Raw genomic sequence first — 23,120 nt, forward strand, 5'->3', positions numbered from 1 at the left:
ATATTGAAAAGAGGCGATGATTATGGAGAACAGAATTTTCAAAGGTTTTAGAGAAAGAATGGTCTAATATCGTTCACTATGAGCACTGCTTCATTTCCAGTGCTCCAATAGCATTGGGGTCTGAGCGTGGGAGGAGACCAATGGCACACTAGAGCAGAGCAAGCAGTTTTGCTCCATCTACACAGTGTGTGTGTTTGTGTGTGCTGTGCTTGCATACTGATCTCTGCCTCATACTCATCCCGGCGGGCATGTGACCAGGCTGCGAGTCTGAGGCATCAGGCAGGAAAGCAGTGGTTTGGGGTCCCGTCTGTCTGCTTATGTGGACTTATAGAAAATATTCTCTTGATATATTTTATGGTAAAAACCTAACTGACGCACTGGTTTCTATTGAGAACAGAGACACCCATGTTCTAACGAAAGCCAGGCTTAGGGGAGACTGAAGAGGGGATGTCTGCAGATGAAGGTAACCAAACATCAACTCAAAGCTCCAGGCCTTGGGCCGTCTTCCCAGTCTGCACTGTTGCAGTACAAAGGATACAGCAGATACTGTTACTTAAAAGGTTACAGAAACACATGCATTTAATAACACATCACACATTCAGCCCAAAAGCTAGCCGTTTCCTGGGGCCATTGAGGATGGCCACAGACCACAAGGGGAAACGAGAATGCTATGCAGCTGACCAAAAACGAGTGCTGAGCAATTAGTGCTTTTTGAGGTCGGTTCAGTTTCGGTTCGATTATAAAAAACATATCACTGTTTCTATTACTTTTTTTTAAACATTAAATGCCCTATGCATTATGTGGGTTGAATGCTGCAACATAGAATAAAACAATTAATAAAAGTCCCATGATGGTAGTGACTGCCCATTAACTGCTTATGAACCTTCATTCACATTACTTTACTCAAATATATCACTTGTGTTAATTAAATTGGTTTTATTTGATGACAGTTATTTAATTCCAAGTGATCATCTCATCTCTATAGAGCTGCTGTCTATACTGTCTGACAAACCCACTATTTTAGTAGTAAATAAGGTATACTTTTATGACTCCTGAAAAGCAACTAACAATCACGTAGATCACACATTTTCAGGTAGAGATACCTCGAGATACCTCGAGAAGCAACAGCTGCTCTCTATATCCTATTTGATCTCTTCTGCAGCAGGCGTAAAAGAAGCACAGACCGGACAAGTACAGTTAAAGTCCGAAGTTTACATACACTTAGGTTGGAGTCATTAAAACACATTTTTCAACCACTCCACAAATGTCTTGTTAACAAACTATAGTTTTGGCAGGTCGGTTAGGACATCTACATTGTGCATGACACAAGCAATTTTTCCAACAATTGTTTACAGACAGATTATTCCACTTATAATTCACAATTCCAGTGGGTCAGAAGTGTACATACCCTAAGTTGACTGCCATTAAACAGCTTGGAAAATTCCATAAAATGATGTAATGGCTTTAGAAGCTTCTGATAGGCTAATTGACATCATTTGAGTCAATTGGAGATGTACCTGTAGATGTATTTCAAGGCCTACCTTCAAACTCAGTGCCTCTACGTTTGAAGGTAGGGGAAATTAGTACTCATGGGAAATTAGTACTCAAGTATAAACACCATGGGACCCCGTAGCCGCCATACCGCTCAGGAAGGAGACGCATTCTGTCTCCTAGAGATGAATGTACTTTGGTGCGAAAAGTGCAAATCAAGCAACATCTCAAGACATCAGTCAGGAAGTTAAGAAGTTTGGTCGTAAATGGGTCTTCCAAATGGACAATGGCCCCAAGCATTCTTCCACAGTTGTGGCAAAATGGCTTAAGGACAACAAAGTCAAGGTATTGGAGTGGCTATCACAAAGCCCTGACCTCAACCCTATAGAATATTTGTGAGCAGAACTGAAAAAGCGTGTGAGAGCAAGGAGACCTACAAACCTGACTCAGTTACACCAGCACTGTCAGGAGGAATGGGCCAAAATTCACCCAACTTATTGTGGGAAGCTTGTGGAAGGCTACTCGAAACGTTTGACTCAAGTTAAACAATTTAAAGGCAATGCTACCAAATACTAATTGAGTGTATGTAAACTTCTGACCCACTGGGAATGTGATGAAAGAAATAAAAGCTGAAACAAATCATTCTCTCTACTATTATTCTGTCATTTCACATTCTTAAAATAAAGAGGTGATCCTAACTGACCTAATACAGGGAATCTTTACTAGGATTAAATGTCAGGAATTGTGAAAAACTGAGTTTAAATGTATTTGGCTTAGGTGTAGGTAAACTTCCAACTTCAACTGTAGATGCGCAATGGATTATGGCCATTGTAGTTAATTACCACATATTATGCGCTAAACTATGTAGAATATTGGCCCTGTTGGAAACTATAACTTCCTACTACATTGCACAGTTCAGGCTGTATCTGATTCATTTCTAGAGAAACTGTGCAATGTGTGCATTGATCTCACAGGGGAAAAAACGGTTTATTGCTCAGCACTACCAAAAACAGACATTTGGAGACAAGTGTCCTTCCTTACCCCTCAACAGCCTCTGTTCAATACGCACATCAGCATTGTTGAAGATTGAGTCAGTGGCAGTTTCGAAGTGGGAATGTTCCCTATGAAATGTCCCTGGCCTCTACTGTATTGGATTGAAAGGAGGGGACATTGACCTGGTCGTCACACGTCATGCTTATTAACCATTTTTGGTTCTGAGAGTCCTACAGTTCTCAGCCTATGACATTCTATCTCATTAGCATAGGGGGGTCAAGAACCTGTGGCACCAGGAGAGTTTAGGATAGGCAGAGCTCCCTGTAAAGCTCGGTGTTGTTCTTTTATGAATGGGAGTGCATACAAAACCTATTTTACAAGAAAGAAACTGCACCCCCAGAGAAACAGATGAGACAGTTTTTTTACACTGTGACCTGAGAGTCATTAAAGTCACATGATCAAACATCAACCAAAACCTACAGTACTGTGCAAAAGTTTTAGGCAGGTGTGGAGAAATGCTGTAAAGTAAGAATGCTTTCAAAAATAGACATGTTAATAGTTTATATTTATCAATTAACAAAATGCAAAGTGAATGAACAGAAGAAAAATCTACATGAAATCAATATTTGATGTGACCACCCTTTTGAAGGAACTCGGCAGGTCTTTCATCTGCTACAGTAAGTTTCCTTGGCCGACCACTGTGTCTATAACGTTGCCCGTTTCTTTGTGCTTCTTCAAAAGAGCTTTGACAGCACATCTGGAAACCCCTGTTTGACTTGAAATTCAAGCAGCTTTGTTTGATGCCTGATTCTAGCCTTGCTGAAGCACACGCTGGCTTGTAGGCCTCTCCAGGTCTCGCACCCACTGTGAAATTTGGTGGAGGATCAGTGATGAGCTGGAGGTGCTTCAGCGAGGCTGGAATCGGGCAGATGTGTCGTTGTGGAGGACGCATGAATCAAACCACGTACAAGGTTGTCCTGGAAGACTCTGAGGATTGTTTTTTCCAGCAGGACAATGCTCCATGCCACGCAGCCAGGTCAATCAAGATGTGGATGGAGGACCACCAAATCAAAACCCTGTCATGGCCAGCCCAATCTCTAGACCTGAGCCCCATTGAAAATCTCTGGAATGTGATCAAGAAGAAGATAGACGGTCACAAGCCATCAAACAAAGCCAAGCTGCTATTTTTATTTGGAAATTGGGAGAAATGTTGTCAGTAGTTTATATAATAAAAACAAATGTTAATCTTACCAAAATACATATAAATAGTTAAACCAGAGAAACTGATAATTTTGCATTGGTCTCATAATTTTTTCCATATATCATGTCCTTTATATAATATCATCTGTATAATATCTATATATACAGTGCATTCAGAAAGTATTCAGACCCCTTCCTTTTTCCATATTTGGTTACATTACAGCCTTTTTCTAAACATTTCTTTAATCATCAATCTACACACAATACCCCATAATGAACAAGAGAAAACACGTTTTTAGAATTTTTTGCAAATTTATAAAAAAATTAAAACAGAAATAACTTATTTACACAAGTATTCAGACCCTTTGCTGTGAGACTCAAAATTGAGCTCAGGTGCATCCTGTTTCCATTGATCATCCTTGAGATGTTTCTACAACTTGGTTGGAGTCCACCTGTGGTATATTCAATTCATTAGACATGATTTGGAAAGGCACACACCTGTCTATATAAGGTCCCACAGTTGACAGTGCATGTCAGAGCAAAAACCAAGCCATGAGGTTGAAGGAATTGTCCGTAGAACTCAGAAACAGGATTATGTCGAGGCACAGATCTGGGGAAGGGTACCACAAAATGTCTGCAGCATTGAAGGTCCCCAAGAACGCAGTTGCCTACATCATTCTTAAATGAAAGAAGTTTGGAACCACCAAGACTCTTCCTAGAGCTAACCGCCCAGCCAAACCGAGCAAACAAGGGAAAAGGGCCTTCATCAGGGAGGTGACCAAGAACCCGATGGTCACTCTGACAGAGCTCTAGAGTTCCTGTGTGGAGAAGGGAGAACCTTCCAGATCTCTGCAGCACTCCACCAATCAGGCCTTTCATAGAAGAGTGGCCAGACGGAAGCCACTCCTCAGTAAAAGGCCCATGACAGCCTGCTTGGAATTTGCCAAAAGGCACCTAAAGGACTCTCAGACCATGAGAAACAAGATTCTCTGGTCCGATGAAACCAAGATTCAACTATGTGGCCTGAATACCAAGCATCACGTCTGGAAAAAGCCTGGCACTATCCCTACGGTGAAGCATGGTGGTGGCAGCATCATGCTGTGGGGATATTTTTCAGCGGCAGGGACTGTGAGACTAGTCAGGATTGAGGGAAAGATGAACGGAGCAAAGTACAGAGAAATCCGTGATTAAAACCTGCTCCAGAGTGCTCAGGACCTCAGACTGGGGCGAAGGTTCACCTTCCAACAGGACAATGACCCTAAGCACACAGCCAAGACAATGCAGGAGTGGCTACGGGACAAGTCTCTGAATGTCCTTGAGTGGCCCAGGCAGAGCCTGGACTTGAACCCAATCTAACATCTCTGGAAACCTGAAAATAGCTGTGCAGTGACGCTCCTTATCCAACTTGACAGAGCTTGAGAAGATCTGGACAGATGAATGGGAGAAACTCCGCAAATACAGGTGCCAAGTTTGTAGCATCAATACCAAGAATCGAGGCTGTAATCACTGTCAAAGGTGTTTCAACAAAGTACTGCGTAAAGGGTCTGAATACTTACGTAAATATGGCATTTTTATTTTTAATAAATTCGCACAAATTTCTATAAACCTGTTTTTGTTTTGTCATTATGGAGTATTGTGTGTAGATTGATGAGGGGAAAAAACTACTTAATCCATTTTTGAATCAGGCTGTAACGAGATGTGTAAAAAGTCAAGGGGTCTGCATACTTTCCGAATGCACTGTATATATAATATAAAGCTCTCAGAATAAAATGAATATCTCTCCCTCCAAACTGTGTCAGGGTGTGATTGTCTAGATGGGATTCGTTTCGCCCTTCCCCGAGGGTACGACGGGACGGCTGCACGCTGCCAGGGTTTCCTATTGCAGCTAGATCAACCCTCGTCTCGTGCCTCTCAGGGAAAGCCCTGGAGTGGGCAAACGCCGTGTGGGGAGAAGGAGATGCGGTGCAGGACCATTTAGAGGATTTCACCCGCCGTTTCCGGGCAGTCTTCTTCCATCTGAGGCAGGGGACGAGGAGCGCCAAGGAGTTCACCGTGGACCTTCGGACCCTGGCCACCGGTGCGGGATGAAGTGACAGGGCACTGATCGACCACTATCGCTGCAGTTTGCCCGAGGACGTCCGTCGGGAGTTGGCCTGCAGGGACACCACCCTCACCTTCGACCAGCTGGTGGACCTGTCCATTCGGTTGGATAACCTGCTGGCTACCCGCGGACGTCCATAGCGGGGTCTGTTGGTTCCATCCCCAGCACCACCACTCGTGAGGGTTTATGTTTCCTCCTGCTCGGTGTGCGCCCAGTGTAATGCTCCTAGGCACCTGCCCAGAGGTAAGCTACACCCCTTACCTATTTCACAACGGCCTTGGTCGCACCTGTCGGTGGATTTCCTTACCGATCTTCCTCTCTCACAGGGTAACACCACGATCCTGGTTGTTGTGGACCGTTTTTCTAAGTCCTGCTGTCTCCTCCCTCTGCCCGGTCTCCCTACAGCCCTACAGACTGCAGAGTATCAGCCGGTTCTGGCTCCTTGGCATCAGAGTCAGACCGAGGCTCCTGCGGTCGACGACTGGTTCCGGTGCGCGGAGGAGACATTGGACGCCGCTCATGTTCACCTTCAGCGCGTCGTGCTGCGCCAGAAAGCCAGCGCAGACCTTCACCGCGGTGAGACCCCGGTGTTCGCACAGGGGGACCGGGTCTGGCTCTCGACCCAAAACCTGCCCCTCCGCCTACCCTGCCGGAAGCTGGGTCCGCGGTTTGTGGGGCCATTTAAAGTCCTGAAGAGACTGAACGAGGTGAGGTACAGGTTACAGCTTCCCCCCGATTACCGTATTAACCCCTCGTTCCATGTGTCTCTCCTCAGGCCGGTGGTGGCTGGCCCGCTCCAGGAGTCTGAGGTGCGGGAGGTTCCTCCGCCCCCTCTGGACATAGAGGGGGCCCCGGCAATCCATACTGGATTCAAGGTGTCGGACGAGGGGCCTTCAGTACCTCGTGGACTGGGAGGGGTACGGTCCGGAGGAGAGATGCTGGGTTCTGGTGGAGGACGTGTTGGACCCTTCAATGCAGCGGGAGTTCCACCGTCTCCGTCCAGATCGCCCTGCACCTCGCCCTCCGGGTCGTCCCCGAGGCCGGTGTCGGCGTGCTGCTAGAGCCGTGCGTCAGGGGGGGGGGGGGGGACTTCCACCGAAGTCGGTTCCTCTCCTTGTTCGGGCGGAGTTCGGCGGTCGGCGTCTTCTAGCCATCGTCGATCCACTTTTCATTTTCCATTTGTTTTGTCTTGTTTTCCTACACCCCTGTTTTTATTTCCCTCATTAATTGTTGTGTATTTAACCCTCTGTTCCCCCCATGCCTTTGTGTGGAATTGTTTGTTGTAAGTGCTTGTGCACATGTTTACTGATGCGCGTCTGGTTTTGTACCCATGTTTCTTATTTCTTTATGCCATTGGTTTTGCAATTAAACTGCTCCAGCTATTACCTAGTTCTGCTCTCCTGCGTCTGACTTCCCTGCCACCAGTTACGCACCCCTTACAATTTGGAACAGTGTAAGCAACACTCAATAAACTATAAATGTACCATAGTCTGTTCCAACGGATTTTTAAAAATATATAAATCCTTTAATTGAGGAGGTGAGGAGGATTGTTTAAGATACTGTTTGAAGAGGAAGAGTTTCAGATGATAATGACATTACTTATTATAATGGTGTTCTTAATAATAATTGTAATAATAAAAATAAGAACAAGAAGATCAAGAAAAAGGAGGCTATAGGAGCGAGAGCTGCATGCACATTATGTGTGTCTAACAGGAACTGTTAGATTACCATATCATTTTTCTGGCCGTTTGGAACAGCGTAAACAACAGTAAATAAATGAAAAGTAATACCAGAGTCTGTTCTATCAAAAAAAATGTTGCAAAGACTTTATTACAGCAGAGCAAAGATTTAAAAACAGCCGATTTTGTGAAATTGCTTTATTCTACATTTTAAGGTTGCATGAGGCTTGGTGCTCACGGAATCAGTAGGCTATTAAACAAACACTCATTCTGGCAACAGAAGCAGGATCTGTCTTATTGGTTATATAATGTAGATATATATGGATGATTTATAAAGCCAGGCAAGTTTAACATTTAGGCTATTGATTATAGACCTAATTAAGTTGGGGTTTCCTCTCTCTTCAATTTTCTTAGACAATTAAGGCAAGGGCTGTTTCCTCGTTTCCTCCGCCACATTGTTCTTAACACCAATATGCTGGTTAACTTCACCATTATGCACATAGCAACATATAGGGAAAGGCGCCAATTCAACAGCGCCCTGAATATTACGTTTCAGAACCACGGACAGCGACCGCTATCCCTCACGGGAGAAAGCGCATTTGTTATAAAATAATATATTTATTAGTGTTGCAGTATATAACCATTTACACTTTCAGTAGCACATGTCATAAGAGTGATGGACTGTGCCATCTCCGTGGCCTCCGCAATGGATTAGTCCACTGAGACAGGTGAAAAATAGGCAGGTTGTCTTGTGCACCATGAAAAACAAAATCTATTTATGACCAAACAATCGACCAGCCGACTAAATGTTGTCAGCCCTACTTGACAGGGAGTTATTTTTTAATCAAGTAGTGAGTTAGGTACAGTACTACTGAAGGTTGAAAATATGCCAGTTATTAGGGGCAGCTGTTGCTTATCTGCAGGGAGACAAAGAGCCCTGTGAAGGCGGTACAGTTAGTCTGTGTGAATGACTCAGCACGAGCCTCTTTCCCTGGCTGGCTGATTACTGCAGATCAGGCCCATTGGCAGGGAGCCATTACATTAGCACTACTAGCCACATGGATGGATGGAGCACTGACAGGGCCTCACTAAAGCCTGGTGCTCACCTAGCAATCCAGCCCCTGCCGGGGAGTGTGTTGGACGTTGCATAGGGTTTGGGTCGAGAGGCCTTCTTGTCATTTCTAGCAGGTCATAATTACAAATAATTTGTAGCAAAAAGCTCAAACCGATAAAATATTTGACTAAAACATAATAATTTCAAACCTTGCTTACATTTCTATACGATCCCATGTTTCTCTCTATTATGTGTGGGAATACTTGAACAGATTTCCAAAATTAAAATCCTGTTTTTCTAACAGTATTGTAGCTATGTCCAACAATAAACCAAAATTAAAAATTAAATAACAAAAAAATGTTTTCATCGGGCCATGGGTGCCAGTTGGTGAACCCTGCCCTAGAGCATTGGAGCGTGATAATGTTTGATAATTGAGAGGGGTCAGGGTTAGAGAGCTGAAAATGCAACCCATGGGAACTAATTACATATTCCCACATCAGCCAACAAGCCATTAACTAGGACCACTCCATAAGCCATAGAAACCTTTTAAAAAAGCATTAAATCCCTCATAGATTCTCTCATAAAACCTCTGCTTCATTAACATTCCAAAATGACCTCATCCCCTGAGCTGTCTTCTGCCTCTTATTGCAGCCACCTGGGGAGAGAACCACAGGAATAGCTGGTGCTGTGGAACTGTGGAGGCAATCACAGTTGTCCTCCCTTCTCTCTGGGTCTCAGGCGGCTAACTGACATTCCATCTATTCCAGGAATGCATGTCATGTCACTAAGTGGGCCGTAATCACAGGGGAAACCCTGGTTATCTGGGACATTGCTAATGCTATTGCCAACGTATTAGAACCCTGGGGTATGGTGGTGTATCTAAGGACACATGGTTTTGGGGGTCTTAGTGGGTTTGGTATTGGACAATGCTGATTGATGTGATGGGTAGTTGGGTATAATATACCAAAAAGGGAGAGGAAAGGGCTACTGGTCCACTTCAATAAGATACCAATGTAAGGTAAAGAAGCCTACACCTGGTTTTCTCAAGTCAGAAAAGCAGGATTTTTATCCTACTTACGTAGATGAGGCCAGAGTAGTAGCGGTCCTTGAGGTTGTGCAGCACTGAGGCCTCGTTCAAACACGTGAGCTCAGCCATGTCCTCCACCTTACTGAACTTGGGAGGGTTCATCTTCTGGATATCGTCCTTGTTCACCATGGCCTTCTTGCTGTTCTCAGCCAGCTCCACCACCACCTCGTCGCCGTGCTCCTCGCGGATGCTGGCTGCCTCGAAGCCGTGTCGCTCCGATGGGATCCATACGAGCTTCTTGGCCGTCCAGTCGGCCTGCGTGGCCGGGTTGCAGACCACGGCACGGTCCACGAACAGGTACCGCTCCGGGTCCTCCTGCCCGCTCCGCTGTGCCATCTCTGGGGTACAACCAGAACACACTAGGACACCTGGACGGGAGAAACAAACAGTAAACGCATTGGTTGAGTTAAAACCATTATTTAAAAACTCAGGTCGATCCCTAGCCCCTACCGAAGATCTCCTGTAGATCTAATGATGAATGTGATGCCCAGGGGTAGTTTAGGATACAGAGTAGAGGTCGACCGATTATGATGGAGGACCAAAAAAAGACGATACCGATTAATCGGCCGATTTAAAAAAAAATGTGTTTATAATAATGACAACTACAACAATAGTGAATGAACACTTATTTTAACTTAATATAATACATCAATAAAATCAATTTAGCCTCAAATAAATAATGAAACATGTTCAATTTGTTTTAAATAATGCAAAAACAAAGTGTTGGAGAAGAAAGTAAAAGTGCAATATGTGCCATGTAAGAAAGCTAACGTTGAAGTTCCTTGCTCAGAACATGAGAACATATGAAAGAAAGCTGGTGGTTCCTTTTAACATGAGTCTTCAATATTCCCAGGTAAGAAGTTTTAGGTTGTAGTTGTTATAGGAATTATAGGACTATTTCTCTCTATATGATTTGTATTTCATATACAGTACCTTTGACTATTGGATGTTCTTATAGGCACTTTAGTATTGCCAGTGTAACAGTATAGCTTCCGTCCCTCTCCTCGCCCCTACCTGGTCTCGAACCAGGAACACATCGACAACAGCCAGAATCGAAGCATCGTTACCCATCGCTCCACAAAAGCCGCGGCCCTTGCAGCGCACGGGGAATAACTACTCCAAATCTACCCACCCTAAAAGCAACGTTACCCATGCAGAGCAAGGGGAACAACCACTCCAAGTCTCAGAGCGAGTGACGTTTGAAACGCTATTAGCGCGCACCCCGCTAACTCGCCATTTCACATTGGTTACACCAGCCTAATCTCGGGAGTTGATAGGCTTGAAGTCATAAACAGCTCAAAGCTTGAAGCACAACGAAGAGCTGTTGGCAAAACACGCGAAAGTGCTGTTTGAATGAATGCTTACGAGCCTGCTGGTGCCTACCACCGCTCAGTCAGACTGCTCTATCAAATCATAGACTTAATTATAACATAATAACACACAGAAATACGAGCCTTAGGTCATTAATATGGTCAAATCCGGAAACTATCATCTCGAAAACAAGACGTTTATTCTTTCAGTGAAATACGGAACCGTTCCATCCCTAAGTCTAAATATTTCTGTTACATTGCACAACCTTCAATGTTATGTCATAATTATGTAAAATTCTAGCAAATTAGGCGGCCCAAACTGTTGCATATACACGGACTCTGCGTGCAATGAACGGAAGAGAAGTGACACAATTTCACCTGGTTAATATTGCCTGCTATCCTGGATTTCTTTTAGCTAAATATGCAGGTTTAAAAATATATACTTCTGTGTATTGATTTTAAGAAATGCATTGATGTTTATGGTTAGGTACAGTCGTGCAACGATTGTGCTTTTTTCGCAAATGCGCTTTTGTTAAATCATCCCCCGTTTGGCGAAGTTGGCTGTGTATGTTAGGAAGAAATAGTCTTCACAGTTCGCAACGAGTTATGTTAGCAGGCAATATTAACTAAATATGCAGGTTCAAAAATGTATACTTGTGCATTGATTTTAAGAAAGGCATTGATGTTTATGGTTAGGTACACATTGGAGCAAGACAGACCTTTTTCGCGAATACGCACCGCATTGATTATATGCAACGCAGGACACACTAGATAAACTAGTAATATCATCAACCATGTGTAGTTAACTAGTGATTATGATTGATTAATTGTTTTTTATAAGATAAGTTTAATGTTAGCTAGCAATTTACCTTGGCTCCTTACTGCATTCGCGTAACAGGCAGTCTCCTCGTGGAGTGCAATGTAATCAGGTGGTTAGAGCATTGGACTAGTTAACTGTAAGGTTGTAAGATTGAATCCCCGAGCTGACAAGGTAAAAATCTGTCATTCTGCTCCTGAACAAGGAAGTTAACCCACCGTTCCTAGGCCGTCATTGAAAATAAGAATGTGTTCTTAACTGACTTACCTAGTTAAATAACGGATAAATAAAGGTGTAAAAAAATATATTTTAAAAAATCGGCCAAATCGGTGTCCAAAAATACAGATTACCGATTGTTATGAAAACTTGAAATCGGCCTTAATTAATCAGCCATTACAATTAATCGTTTGACCCCTAACACATAGTACCGGTAAATCTGGATCTTAAATATCAGAACAACAGACAGCTGAGCTCTGAGGTTAGTCTCCTTGTAAATCAGACACTCTCCAACAGTAACACACTCCCTGTCCAAGTACAGTACCCTCAGTGTGTCCCTCTCACCAACTCCCTCAAAAAGAGACTTTCCTCAGACAGCACACATGACAATTATCACCCTAATGTCTGAGCCAAGCTATGTGTGGGTAGACTAGAGACTCTCCCTCTACAGAGATAGATTCACGGTCTGTCTGTCATACACTGCATATGCATGACTTCTTCAGTTCAGCTAGGCTAGGGATTGGAAGGGAGAGCCAAGAGGAAAGCTGACCCTAGATCAGTGTTTGGAGAATACTTCGGCCTCCTTCGCACCATGGAGGAATTACAGTCTTCCAAGTAGCCCAGCCCTGCTGAAATGCTTCACAGACCACCACCGCCACCACTGACTAGACCAGAGTAAAATAGGAAGAAGCAACCAAACACACTTCCTGATCCAGGTAGTAGACAAGTGTGCCATGTAATGTCTTACTGTGATAAGAATGATTGGGATATGATATGATATCATATGGCTCGAGTAAATTAGGCTATACTAGAGAATATTGACAGATAATCAAGAGATGTGTTAACGCCGGTCACACAACTGGGCAAGCCAGCTTCAGCTGATGATGGCTAGCAGGGTGTTTACAAGGTGTTGTTTCAACCCGAAACTGGGCCAGATCACTGGATAGAGGGATCACGGTGCTGCCAAGCGTACTGTCGTGCCACTGCATCCCCTCTCTGCGTCTCATAAAACCGACATCATGCTATGATATCATGCTGACCGCATGCCAAAGTCATTCAGCCAAGGCATTGCCAGCCCTTGTTGAAAATACCAAGCCCTTCGCTGATAAACACGAGTAAACGTGGTTAGAATAATATGCATTGCGTGGTAAGAATAATATGCAAACTGATTCTTGCTGTAATGTAAGCTATGTAACGTTAGCTAACATTGTCGGGCAAGCTCTGTATATAGCTGCATTGATGAGCATAGTTTGTACAATATTGAATTTCTAAATAAAAGTGAAATGTCTATTCATCATAACCGAGCAGTACGTGAATGTGTTAAAATGCCATATGTTTAGCATGAGCTAAAGCAATGAACATCAAAAGGAGTCATGAGTTCTGATGCAGTTGAGGCTCCTCGCGCTGCATGCACCATCACTGAAATGAAATACATTTTTGAATTTTTCCTATAATGAGCATATCAATTAGTTTGTTATTATGAAAACGATAACTTAATTCAATTGATTATTTTTTTTATCTAGAAAATGCCATTGAAACAACTGATCATGTTAGCTAGCTAGCTAGTTAAACGTCAACTAGCCAGCAAGGTTGAGGTCCTCCATCGTTGAAAAGTCATGGCAAAATAATCCGTTAGCCAGCTAGCCACCCCGGCATCCCTCAGAAAACGACTCTAATAAACTCACCTGGTGCAGATGATAATGAAAGTCAGACACTTTTATGAATATACTGATAGTAAGTAGAACAATGTAATATTCCTCAGTATTCTTTGAAATGTCTGCAAATATTCGCTTTTTTCGGCCGCTTCTCATCAGTGGTACCTTCCACCATCCAACTTCTTCTCAACCAAACTCGCCATGCAGCACTTTTCTATTCCCGCCTCTAGAACCAGCCGTGCGGCACACCCACTATCCAAAGATCAAATATGATTGGATTCCACCGCCTGAAGTCTACAGGCGATTGGTTGAAATTCCTCCCATTTGAAAACCTTGATATAAATGATTATCCGCCCGAGCCATGACGTTTCACCTGCAGACCGGTGGATGCTGCCCTGAGAAACTTGCAATGAATACGTCGGATAATAATTGGATAATATCAAACGAAAAAGGCACAATCTTTGACATGTCCATCACACATCACATCCTCTGAATATGAATTCTCCATCCCATCAATTTTGTTTGCACCAAATTAAGCTCAAGTTATTGTGATGAAGTGGTCAAGCATCTCCCACAACAAAATGCCTTTCAATTGATTATTACACCCAAATTACGATATTTTTCCGTGAACGGCAAGGTACATGTTTTTGTGGGATTTGTAGCCTATCAACTAATGTGATATGGACCCACAACTATGTCCCCATTAATTGTGTATACTTTATAACCCACTATATTAGACTAGTCTGGTCTGGATTAGCTAATCATTTAGCTAATACATTTGTATAAAACGATGAGAAAGCAACATCCCAAATCAGAAGTATTTTGTCCACTCCCTGACTACTATACTGAACAAAAATATGAACGCAACATACAACGAATGTTACAATTGTACGGGTACAGTTCATAATAGGAAATCAGCAGGGTTGGGGAGTAACTGTTTACATGTAAAGGATTACAAAACACGGTTACAGTAATCGGTTACAATACCAGCAACAATATTGCAATCAGATTACAGTTTTTTTTTTTTTTTAATAGATTACTTCGAGGATTACTTTTAAACTCAGAAAGGATGTTTGCGATTTTGTTGTTGTTGACACTTCTTTTTTCTCAATGACATTCAAATCACCTTTGAAAAATGCGCAAATGTACATTTTCTCCACCTGAGCGAGTCTGACCACATTTCAGAGGCCACTATGATGACACACCAAATGTGTTTGATGGATCGCGGGAAAAGAGCAGGACTATATATTTTTTTAGGCTACAGTCCAAGCTATTGTGCGACTGCTGTGGGCATCCGAAGATGATCAAATTTGTGGTTGTTGTGGATGGCTGTTCACAAATCTTTTTGAAACCAGTGGACAGCCAGTGAAAAATGCGCTGTTGCAACAGCTGCATAGCGCGGATCCAAGCCTATATATATACAGTACCAGTCAAAAGACACACCTACTCATTCAAGGGTTTTCCTCTATTTTTTAGATTTTCAACATTTTAGAACAATAGTGAAGACATCAAAAATATGAAATAACACATGTAATCATGTAGTAACCAAAAACGTGTTAAATAAATAAATACAATTATATTTTAGATTCTTCAAAGTTGCCTCCCTTTGCCTTGATGACAGCTTTACACACTCTTGGCATTCTCTCAACCAGCTTCATGAGGTAGTCACCTGGAAAGCATTTCAATTAACATGTGAACCTTGTTAATGTGTTTGAGCCAATCAGTTGTGTTGTGACAAGGTAGGGGTGGTATACAGAAGATAGCCCTATTTGGTAAAAGAACAAGTCCATATTATGGCAAGAACAGCTGAAATAAGCAAAGAGAAACGACAGTCCATCATTACTTTAAGACATCAGGTCAGTCAATCCGGAACATTTCAAGAACATTGAACGTTTCTTCAAGTGCAATCACAAAAACAATCAAGCACTATGATGAAACTGGCTCTCATGAGGACCACCACAGGAAAGGATGACCCAGAGTTACCTCTGCTGCAGAGGATATGTTCATTAGAGTTACCAGCCCAAATTTTATCCCAATTAAATGGTTCACAGAGTTCAAGTAGCAGACACATCTCAATATCAGCTGTTCAGAGGAGACTGAGTGAATCAAGCCTTCATGGTAGAAATGCTGCAAATAAACCACTACTATAGGACACCAATAAGAAGAAACACAAGCAATTGGGCCAAGAAACACGAGCAATGGGCATTAGACCAGTGGAAATCTATCCATTGGTCTGATGAGTCCAAATTTGAGATTTTTGGTTCTAACCACCATGTCTTTGTGAGGGTAGGTGAATGGTGTCCTTTGTGAGGGTAGGTGAATGGTGAACGGATAAGGTGAACGGATGATCTTCGCATGTGTGGTTCCCACCGTGAATTATGGAGGAGGAGATGTGATGGTGTGGGGGTGATTTGCTGGTGGCACTGTCAGTGATTTATTTAGAATTCAAGGCACACTTAACCAGCATGGCTACCACAGCATTCTGCAGCGATATGCCATCCCATGTGGTTTGCACTTAGTGGGACTATCATTTGTTTTTCAACATGACAATTGCCCAACACATCTCCAGGTTGTGTAAGGGCTATGTGACCAAGAAGGAGAGTGATGGAGTGCTGCATCAGATGACCTGCCTTCCTCAACCCAATTGAGATGGTTTTGGATGAGTTGGACCGCAGAGTGAAGGAAAAGCAGCCAGTGCTCAGCATATGTGGGAACTCCATCAAGACTGTTGGAAACGCATTCCTCATGAAGCTGGTTGAGAGAATGCAAAGAATGTACAAAGCTGTCACCAAGGCAAAGGGTGGCAACTTTGAAGAATCTCAAATATAAAATATATTTGGATTTGTTTAACACTTATTTAACACTTATTTTGGTTACTACATGATTCCATATGTGTTATTTCATTATTTCACTATTATTCTACACTGTAGAAACCCCTTGAATGAGTACAGTGGCAAGTATGTATGTGAACCCTTTGAGGTTACCTGGATTTCTGCATAAATTGGTCATAAAATTTGATCTGATCTTCATCTAAGTCACAACAGTAGACTAACATAGTGTGCTTGAACTAATAACACACAAATTATTATATTTGTCTTGTCTATATTGAATACATAATTTAAACATTCACAGTGTAGGTTGGAAAAAGTGCCCCTAGGCTAATAACTTCTCCAAAAGCTAATTGGGGTCAGGAGTCAGCTAACCTGGAGTCAAATCAATGAGAAGAGATTGGAGATGTTGGTTAGCGCTGCCTGGCCATATAAAAAACACTCACAAAATTTTAATTCGCTATTCACAAGAAGCATTGCCTGATGTGAACCATGCCTCGAACAAAAGAGATCTCAGAAGACTTGTTGACTTGCATAAAGCTGGAAAGGGTCACAAAAGTATCTCTAAAAGCCTTGATGTTCATCAGTCCACGGTAAGACATATTGTCTATAAATGGAGAAAGTTTAGCACTGTAGCCACTCTCCCTAGAAGTGGCCGTCTTGCAAAGATGACTGCAAGAGCACAGCGCAGAATGCTCAATAAGGTTAAGTAGAATCCTAGAGTGTCAGCTAAAGACTTACAGAAATCTCTGGAACATGCTAACATCTCTGTTGACGAGTCTACGATACGTAAAACACTAAACAAGAATGGTGTTCATGGGAGGACACCGTGGAAGAAGCCACTGCTGTCCAAAAAAAAACATTGCTGCACGTCTGAAGTTTGCAGAAGTGCACCTGGATGTTCCACAGCACTACTGGCAAAATATTCTGTGCTATCATCGAAGGAAAAATGAATTCCCAAGTTTATCAAGACATTTTGCAGGAGAATGTTAGGCTGTCTGTCCTCCAATTGAAGCTCAACAGAAGTTGGGTAATGCAACAGGACAACGACCCAAAACACAGAAGTAAATCAACAACAGAATGGCTTCAACAGAAGAAAATACGCCTTCTAGAGTGGCCCAGTCAGAGTCCTGACCTCAACCCGATTGAGATGCTGTGGCATGACCTCAAGAGAGCAGTTCACACGGCCTCCAGAGTTGTGCAGTGGTCTAAGGGACTGCATCGTAGTTCTAGCTGTGCCACTAGAGATTCTGGGTTCCAGGCTCTGTCGGCAGCCAGCCGCGACCGGGAGACCCATGGGGCGGTGCACAATTGGCCAAGCGTCGTCCGGGTTAGGGGAGGGTTTGACCGGCAGGGATGTCCTTGTCTCGTCACGCACTAGCGACTCCTGTGACGGGCCTGGCGCAGTGCACACTGACATGGTCACCAGGTGCACAGTGTTTTCTCCGACACATTAGTGCGGTTGGCTTCCGGGTTGTGTCAAGAAGCAGTGCGGCTTGGTTGGGTTGTTTCGGAGGACGCACAGCTCTCGACCTTCATCTCTCCTGAGTCTGAACGGGATTTGCAGCAATGTGACAAGTCTGTAACTACCAATTGAATACCACAAAATTGGGGAGAAAACGGGGGGGAAAAAATTAAAAGGAGAGCAGTTCACACCAGACATGCCAAGAATATTGCTGAACAGAAACAGTTTTAAAATTCCTCCTGGCCGTTGTGCAGGTCTGATCCGCAACTACAGAAAACGTTTGTTTGAGGTTATTGCTGCCAAAGGAGGGTCAACCAGTTATTAAATCCAAGGGTTCACATACTTTTCCCACCCTGCACTGTGAATGTTTACACAGTGTGTTCAATAAAGACATGAACACATATAATTGTTTGTGTGTTATTAGTTTAAGCAGACTATGTTTTGCTATTGTTGTGACCTAGATGAAGATCAGATCAAATTTGATGACCAATTTATGCCGAAATCCAGGAATTTCCAAAGGGTTCCCATACTTTTTATTGCCACTGTACGTTTGTCCAAACTTTTGACTGGTACTGTATATATATATATTGATTCTTAAAGAATATAATTTATAAATGCCTCATGAGCTTAGTTCAACTGTCACCCCAAAAATACAAGCTTGTATTACAAGCACTGTATAGCCTCATAACATGGTTAAACAATCATTTTATATCATGGATGGTCAGTCCTTGCATCCATAGTTTTGTCTATTAATCTGAGAGTGGTTACATTTTTCCAGGCCCATCCCTCAGTTTTTTACCAAAACAGAGGCAGGGCGAACTTTTTGTTATTGTTTCATCTGTGTATTTTCCCTTTAAACAGCTGCATATTATCAATATATCAAAGTGTCACCAAAAAAAAGGTAAAGAATAGGCCTATAGCAAATTCAGCATATGGAATTCATTTTTCACATGTAAATAGCACTTGTCAGTAGTGCTCAAATCATGCCATTGGATGAGGGCAGCATTTATTTTTCAACTTCAATCAATGAACCCAATCAGTTCTCCATGACACCAAAATCATAAACAACAGATTAGGGCTGGCTAATAAATCCTTAGTTTTGGGGTCGTGCTCAGGTAAAACAATTTGGCTAATCTATACTTCCATATTTCCAAGTCCTATTCTTGAAGATCAAGGAGCATAACATTAATTGGAATCACTGGAATTCTGATTGACTTTGGTTTTAAATGTAAAGATACAATTTAACCACATTATTATATGTAGTAGAAAGCGATGAGTTAGAAGAAGCCTACATAACCAACCTATAAAGTAACATTTAACATCCATATATGGCCAGCTATGTAAACTTTAACATTGATTTATCCTGCAATAGATGTTGTTCAATTGGTATCATACATGTGTGTCTTCTTCTAATGCCTCTTATGGGGAAAGTAATCTAAAAGTAGCTGAATGTAATCAGATTACGTTACTGAGTTTGGGTTATCCAAAAGTTACATTACTGATTACAATTTTGGACAGGTAACTAGTAACTTTAATGGATCACATTTAGAAAATAACCTACCCAACCCTGGAAATCAGTCAGTTGAAATAAATAAAGTAGGCCCTAATCTATGAATTTCACATGATTTAACAATAGGTGGGCCGGGGAGGGCATAGGCCCACCCACTTGGGAGCCAGGCCCACCCACTGGGGAGCAAGGCCCAGCCAATATGAATACATTTTCCCCCACAAAAAGGCTTTATTACAGACAGAAATACTCCTCAAATGATCCCGCAGGTGAAGAAGCCAGATGTGGAGGTCCTTGGCTGGCGTGGTTACGCGTAATCGGAGGTTGTAAGGCCGGTTGGACGTACTGCCAAATTCCCTAAAACGACGTTGGAGGCAGTTTATGGTAGAGAAATTCAATTTCAATTCTCTGGCAACAGCTCTGGTGGACATTCCTGCAGTCAGCATGCCAAAACTTGAGACGTCTGTGGCATTGTTTTGTGTGACAAAACTGTATATTTTAGAGTGGTCGTTTATTGTCTCCAGCACAAGGTGCACCTGTGTGATGATCATGCTGTTTAATCAGCTTCTTCATATGACACACCTGTCAGGTGGATGGATTATCTTGTCAAAGGAGAAATGCTCACTAACAGCGATGTAAACAAATTTATTTACAGAATTTGAGAGAAATAAGCTTTTTGTGCATAAGGAACATTTCTGGGATCTTTTATTTCATCTCATAAAACATGGGGCCAACACTTTACATGTTGCATTTATATTTTTGTTGAGCATATGTTACCAGCCCAAGGCATGCAGTGAATGAATGAATGTTTGCCACCCTCTAGCGGAAAAAAGCTAAAACATACAGAGTTCTGTAAATGTTGGAAATAACCTGAGAACTGACATGACTTTACACTTTACTGTCAGTAGAGGTCAGAGTAACTTTAGAAATGTAGAGAGAAACAGCTTGAGACTCAGCGAGTATGATATACAGAGATGAAGTTCTGGGAGGATGTTTGCATGTAAGGAATGGGACGGTTGCTAGACTTGGTAGGCTACTATTGTTTCCTATAATAAGTGACGCACAGGTCTACAGTGTCATTAGTGTTTTGCAACAAATGTAGATTTACCGGAGTTTGGTCGAAACCTGAATGAAACTGAATGAAACCTGAATGAAACCTGAAGCTGTTGCAGTCAGTCACTTACACACCTGCAGGCGTCAGTCAGTCAGTTGCTCAGTCACTTACACCACACCTCCCTAAGCACGGGTGTCTGTGTCTTGTCCATCTACGACTGTCTAATGAATACTAATTGGCAGGTGTTCAGGACAGACCATGTTGTACTAGTTCACAGGAGCCGGAAAGCAACACATGTATTAAACGCAGATGTCCCTTTGATCATAGGTCATTTCATACATTGTAGGCTATCAACTGTGTACTTACCTGCCTACTGTTGTTAAAGTCTCTGTCTCTCTCTGTCTCTCTCTGTCTCTCTGTCTCTCTGTCTCTCTGTCTCTCTGTCTCTCTCTCTCTCTCTCTCTCTATCTCTCTCTTCCATTCAGATGACGCAGATGGGTGGATGACTCACCATGGTCTCCCAGGAACAGATATTTTCTCGCTGTTTGTTCTCCCGTCCTCCTCCCTGCGTCACTACGCTCAAGCCCCAGCACTCATTGACAAATGCCATCCGTTAAGGCCACCAAATCCCCGTCCTTCTCTCTCTCTCTCTCTCTCTCTCTCTCTCTCTCTCTCTCTCTCTCTCTCTCTCTCTCTCTCCTCTCTCTCTCTCTCTTACCTATGACTCAATAACCCAAGGAACCATTACCATTCCTTTGCCATTAGTGTTCTCCAAGCCATTCAGTTCTCCAAGTCTGAAACATGGTCCAACTGAAAAATACTGAACTAAAGACTAAGTACCAACTAAAGTACTGCCTCCCTACTGTTCTAAGAACAATTTAAATGAGTGTTTTGTGTTTTTCTCTTTCAGGTTTGCTGTGTTTCACTGTGTGTTTTGTCCATCGATGAGGTAAGGACAGGGTAACAGAAGATTTCTGTGTAAGACTCTTTGTTGTCCGATTTCATCGAATGGTTGAACCACAGACTAGACTGTTCCCTACTCTTCTTTCTTAACCACATGGATGTTGTTTTCCCAGTAAGCACAGATTATACCAGGTCCTCCTCTCTGTGACAGGTTTCGTATCAGGACATGGTCTCCGAGTTCCAGTACTGAACTCCATGCAATTTAATTGTAGTAAACTTCCCGCGTCGAAGTCTTACTTTTCTCTTCATATCCTGCATGAGACTGTGTTCTTCCTTATTCTTCTCTCAGGAACATCAGGTCGATTGGCAGCGTTGGTTCTAGTCCAAAGAGAAAGAAAAAGGGTGTTGTTGAGGTAATCCTTTCAGTTCGGCATATCTAACAAGGTTCTATTGAAGCATTTCTGCTGGATTTGATTGTGGAAGGTATGGGGTCGTTCTTGAGCGTTGTATCCCACTGTAGCTTTGCAACTTTCTGAACAGTTCATTCTCAAACTCCCTCCCCTGATGGGTAGCCGAATCACAAAATTATGTCATTGAAGATCTTGCGTGCTGCAGTCCTGCTGGACTTGTTCGGTGTAGCGTAAGTCTGGGCAAACTTTGTGAAGTGGTCTACCAAAACCACAATGTATTCAATACCACAACTGCTTCTCCCCAGATATTTAAATGTTTAAATTGAACCTTTATTTAACTAGGCAAGTCAGTTAAGAACAAATTATTATTTAAGATGAAGGTAGTCGATTGAGATCGTCCCAAATGGAGCAGAGGATTCGATGCTTTGCAATGGTGTTCTTGTGGTTCTGTTTGGTTTGTTTTGCTTCAGACAGTGGCGGACTCTTGTCACACACTGTTCCATTTCTTCTCTCATCTTCGGCCAAAAGAAGCGTTCTCTGGCTAGAGAAACCAAACAAGTGGTGTGCCAGAGCTGGTGTTCCAGGGATCGCCTAATAGCACGCCATTTTGCAAGAACTCTCTGCTGCGCATTCCTGTTCAGTAAAAACTCCTCTGACTTGACTCCCCCCGACCCCACTTGAAGATAGTTTGTCCCTGGCTGGGCTGCTATAGACACAAAACCATATAGGCCTTGTTAATGAACATTCTGAAGAAGTACGTTCAGATTTTAAAAAACGTTTTACTTTTGACTGTCTCTCTCCACACATCTTCCTCCACATTCAGTGTAAAAACAAAGCATGTGACATAGGTGAGATGTGAGATCACGGGAGAGAAAATGGGACATTCTTTATTTGTGTCCATGAATTTGTCAGCTGTAACTGCCAGCTGGTAAAAATGGCTTCTACCCTTTACTATCGTGCTATCACTGTGAGATGGAATTATACTACTAGAACGCCGCTGTTTTGTAGTACTGTAGTAAAAACGCAGGGAGCCTATAAAGAGTTCAAGTTTGCGAGAAGCTAAATGTATTACCATTTTTTATATATGCCTGGTTTTATCAAGTACATATATCACTCATAAATGTCGATCTCCTCCGAAATGTTAAACGATAGACCAAGGCAGAGAAAATGCCGAAAAATACCTTCAACAGTCTGACCCTATCCTGAAAGAACAACACAATTTCAGATTTCCCCATCAGATTAATATCAGTTCATGTTCAATTTACCCTGAGCCACAGCTACGACTTAGTTTCATTTGTTGCCACCAGAATTCATGAAACTGAATCAGTTTAATTACTAAGCCACAATGAG

At 42.6% G+C, this 23,120-nt stretch overlaps 1 protein-coding gene across 2 annotated transcripts in view; it reads right to left on the minus strand.

Moving 5' to 3' along the window:
- LOC139424547 (myosin-10-like) overlaps positions 1-13,806 on the minus strand; it is a 93,729-nt gene extending 79,923 nt beyond the window's left edge. The window contains exons 1-2 of one of the 2 annotated variants that reach the window (XM_071176498.1): positions 13,634-13,806; positions 9,597-9,973 (exon numbers count right to left, since the gene is read on the minus strand). In XM_071176498.1, the coding sequence (XP_071032599.1) occupies positions 9,597-9,941 (345 nt within the window). In that variant the 5' untranslated portion in view covers positions 9,942-9,973; positions 13,634-13,806. Of the gene's footprint in view, positions 1-9,596; positions 9,974-13,633 lie in introns of those variants that run through there. The other variant, XM_071176499.1, reaches the window with a different exon arrangement.
- Between the last annotated feature and the right edge of the window lie 9,314 nt (positions 13,807-23,120).

Source organism: Oncorhynchus clarkii, chromosome 13 (genome assembly GCF_045791955.1).
Source record: "Oncorhynchus clarkii lewisi isolate Uvic-CL-2024 chromosome 13, UVic_Ocla_1.0, whole genome shotgun sequence".
Classification (NCBI taxonomy): Eukaryota; Metazoa; Chordata; class Actinopteri; order Salmoniformes; family Salmonidae; genus Oncorhynchus; species Oncorhynchus clarkii.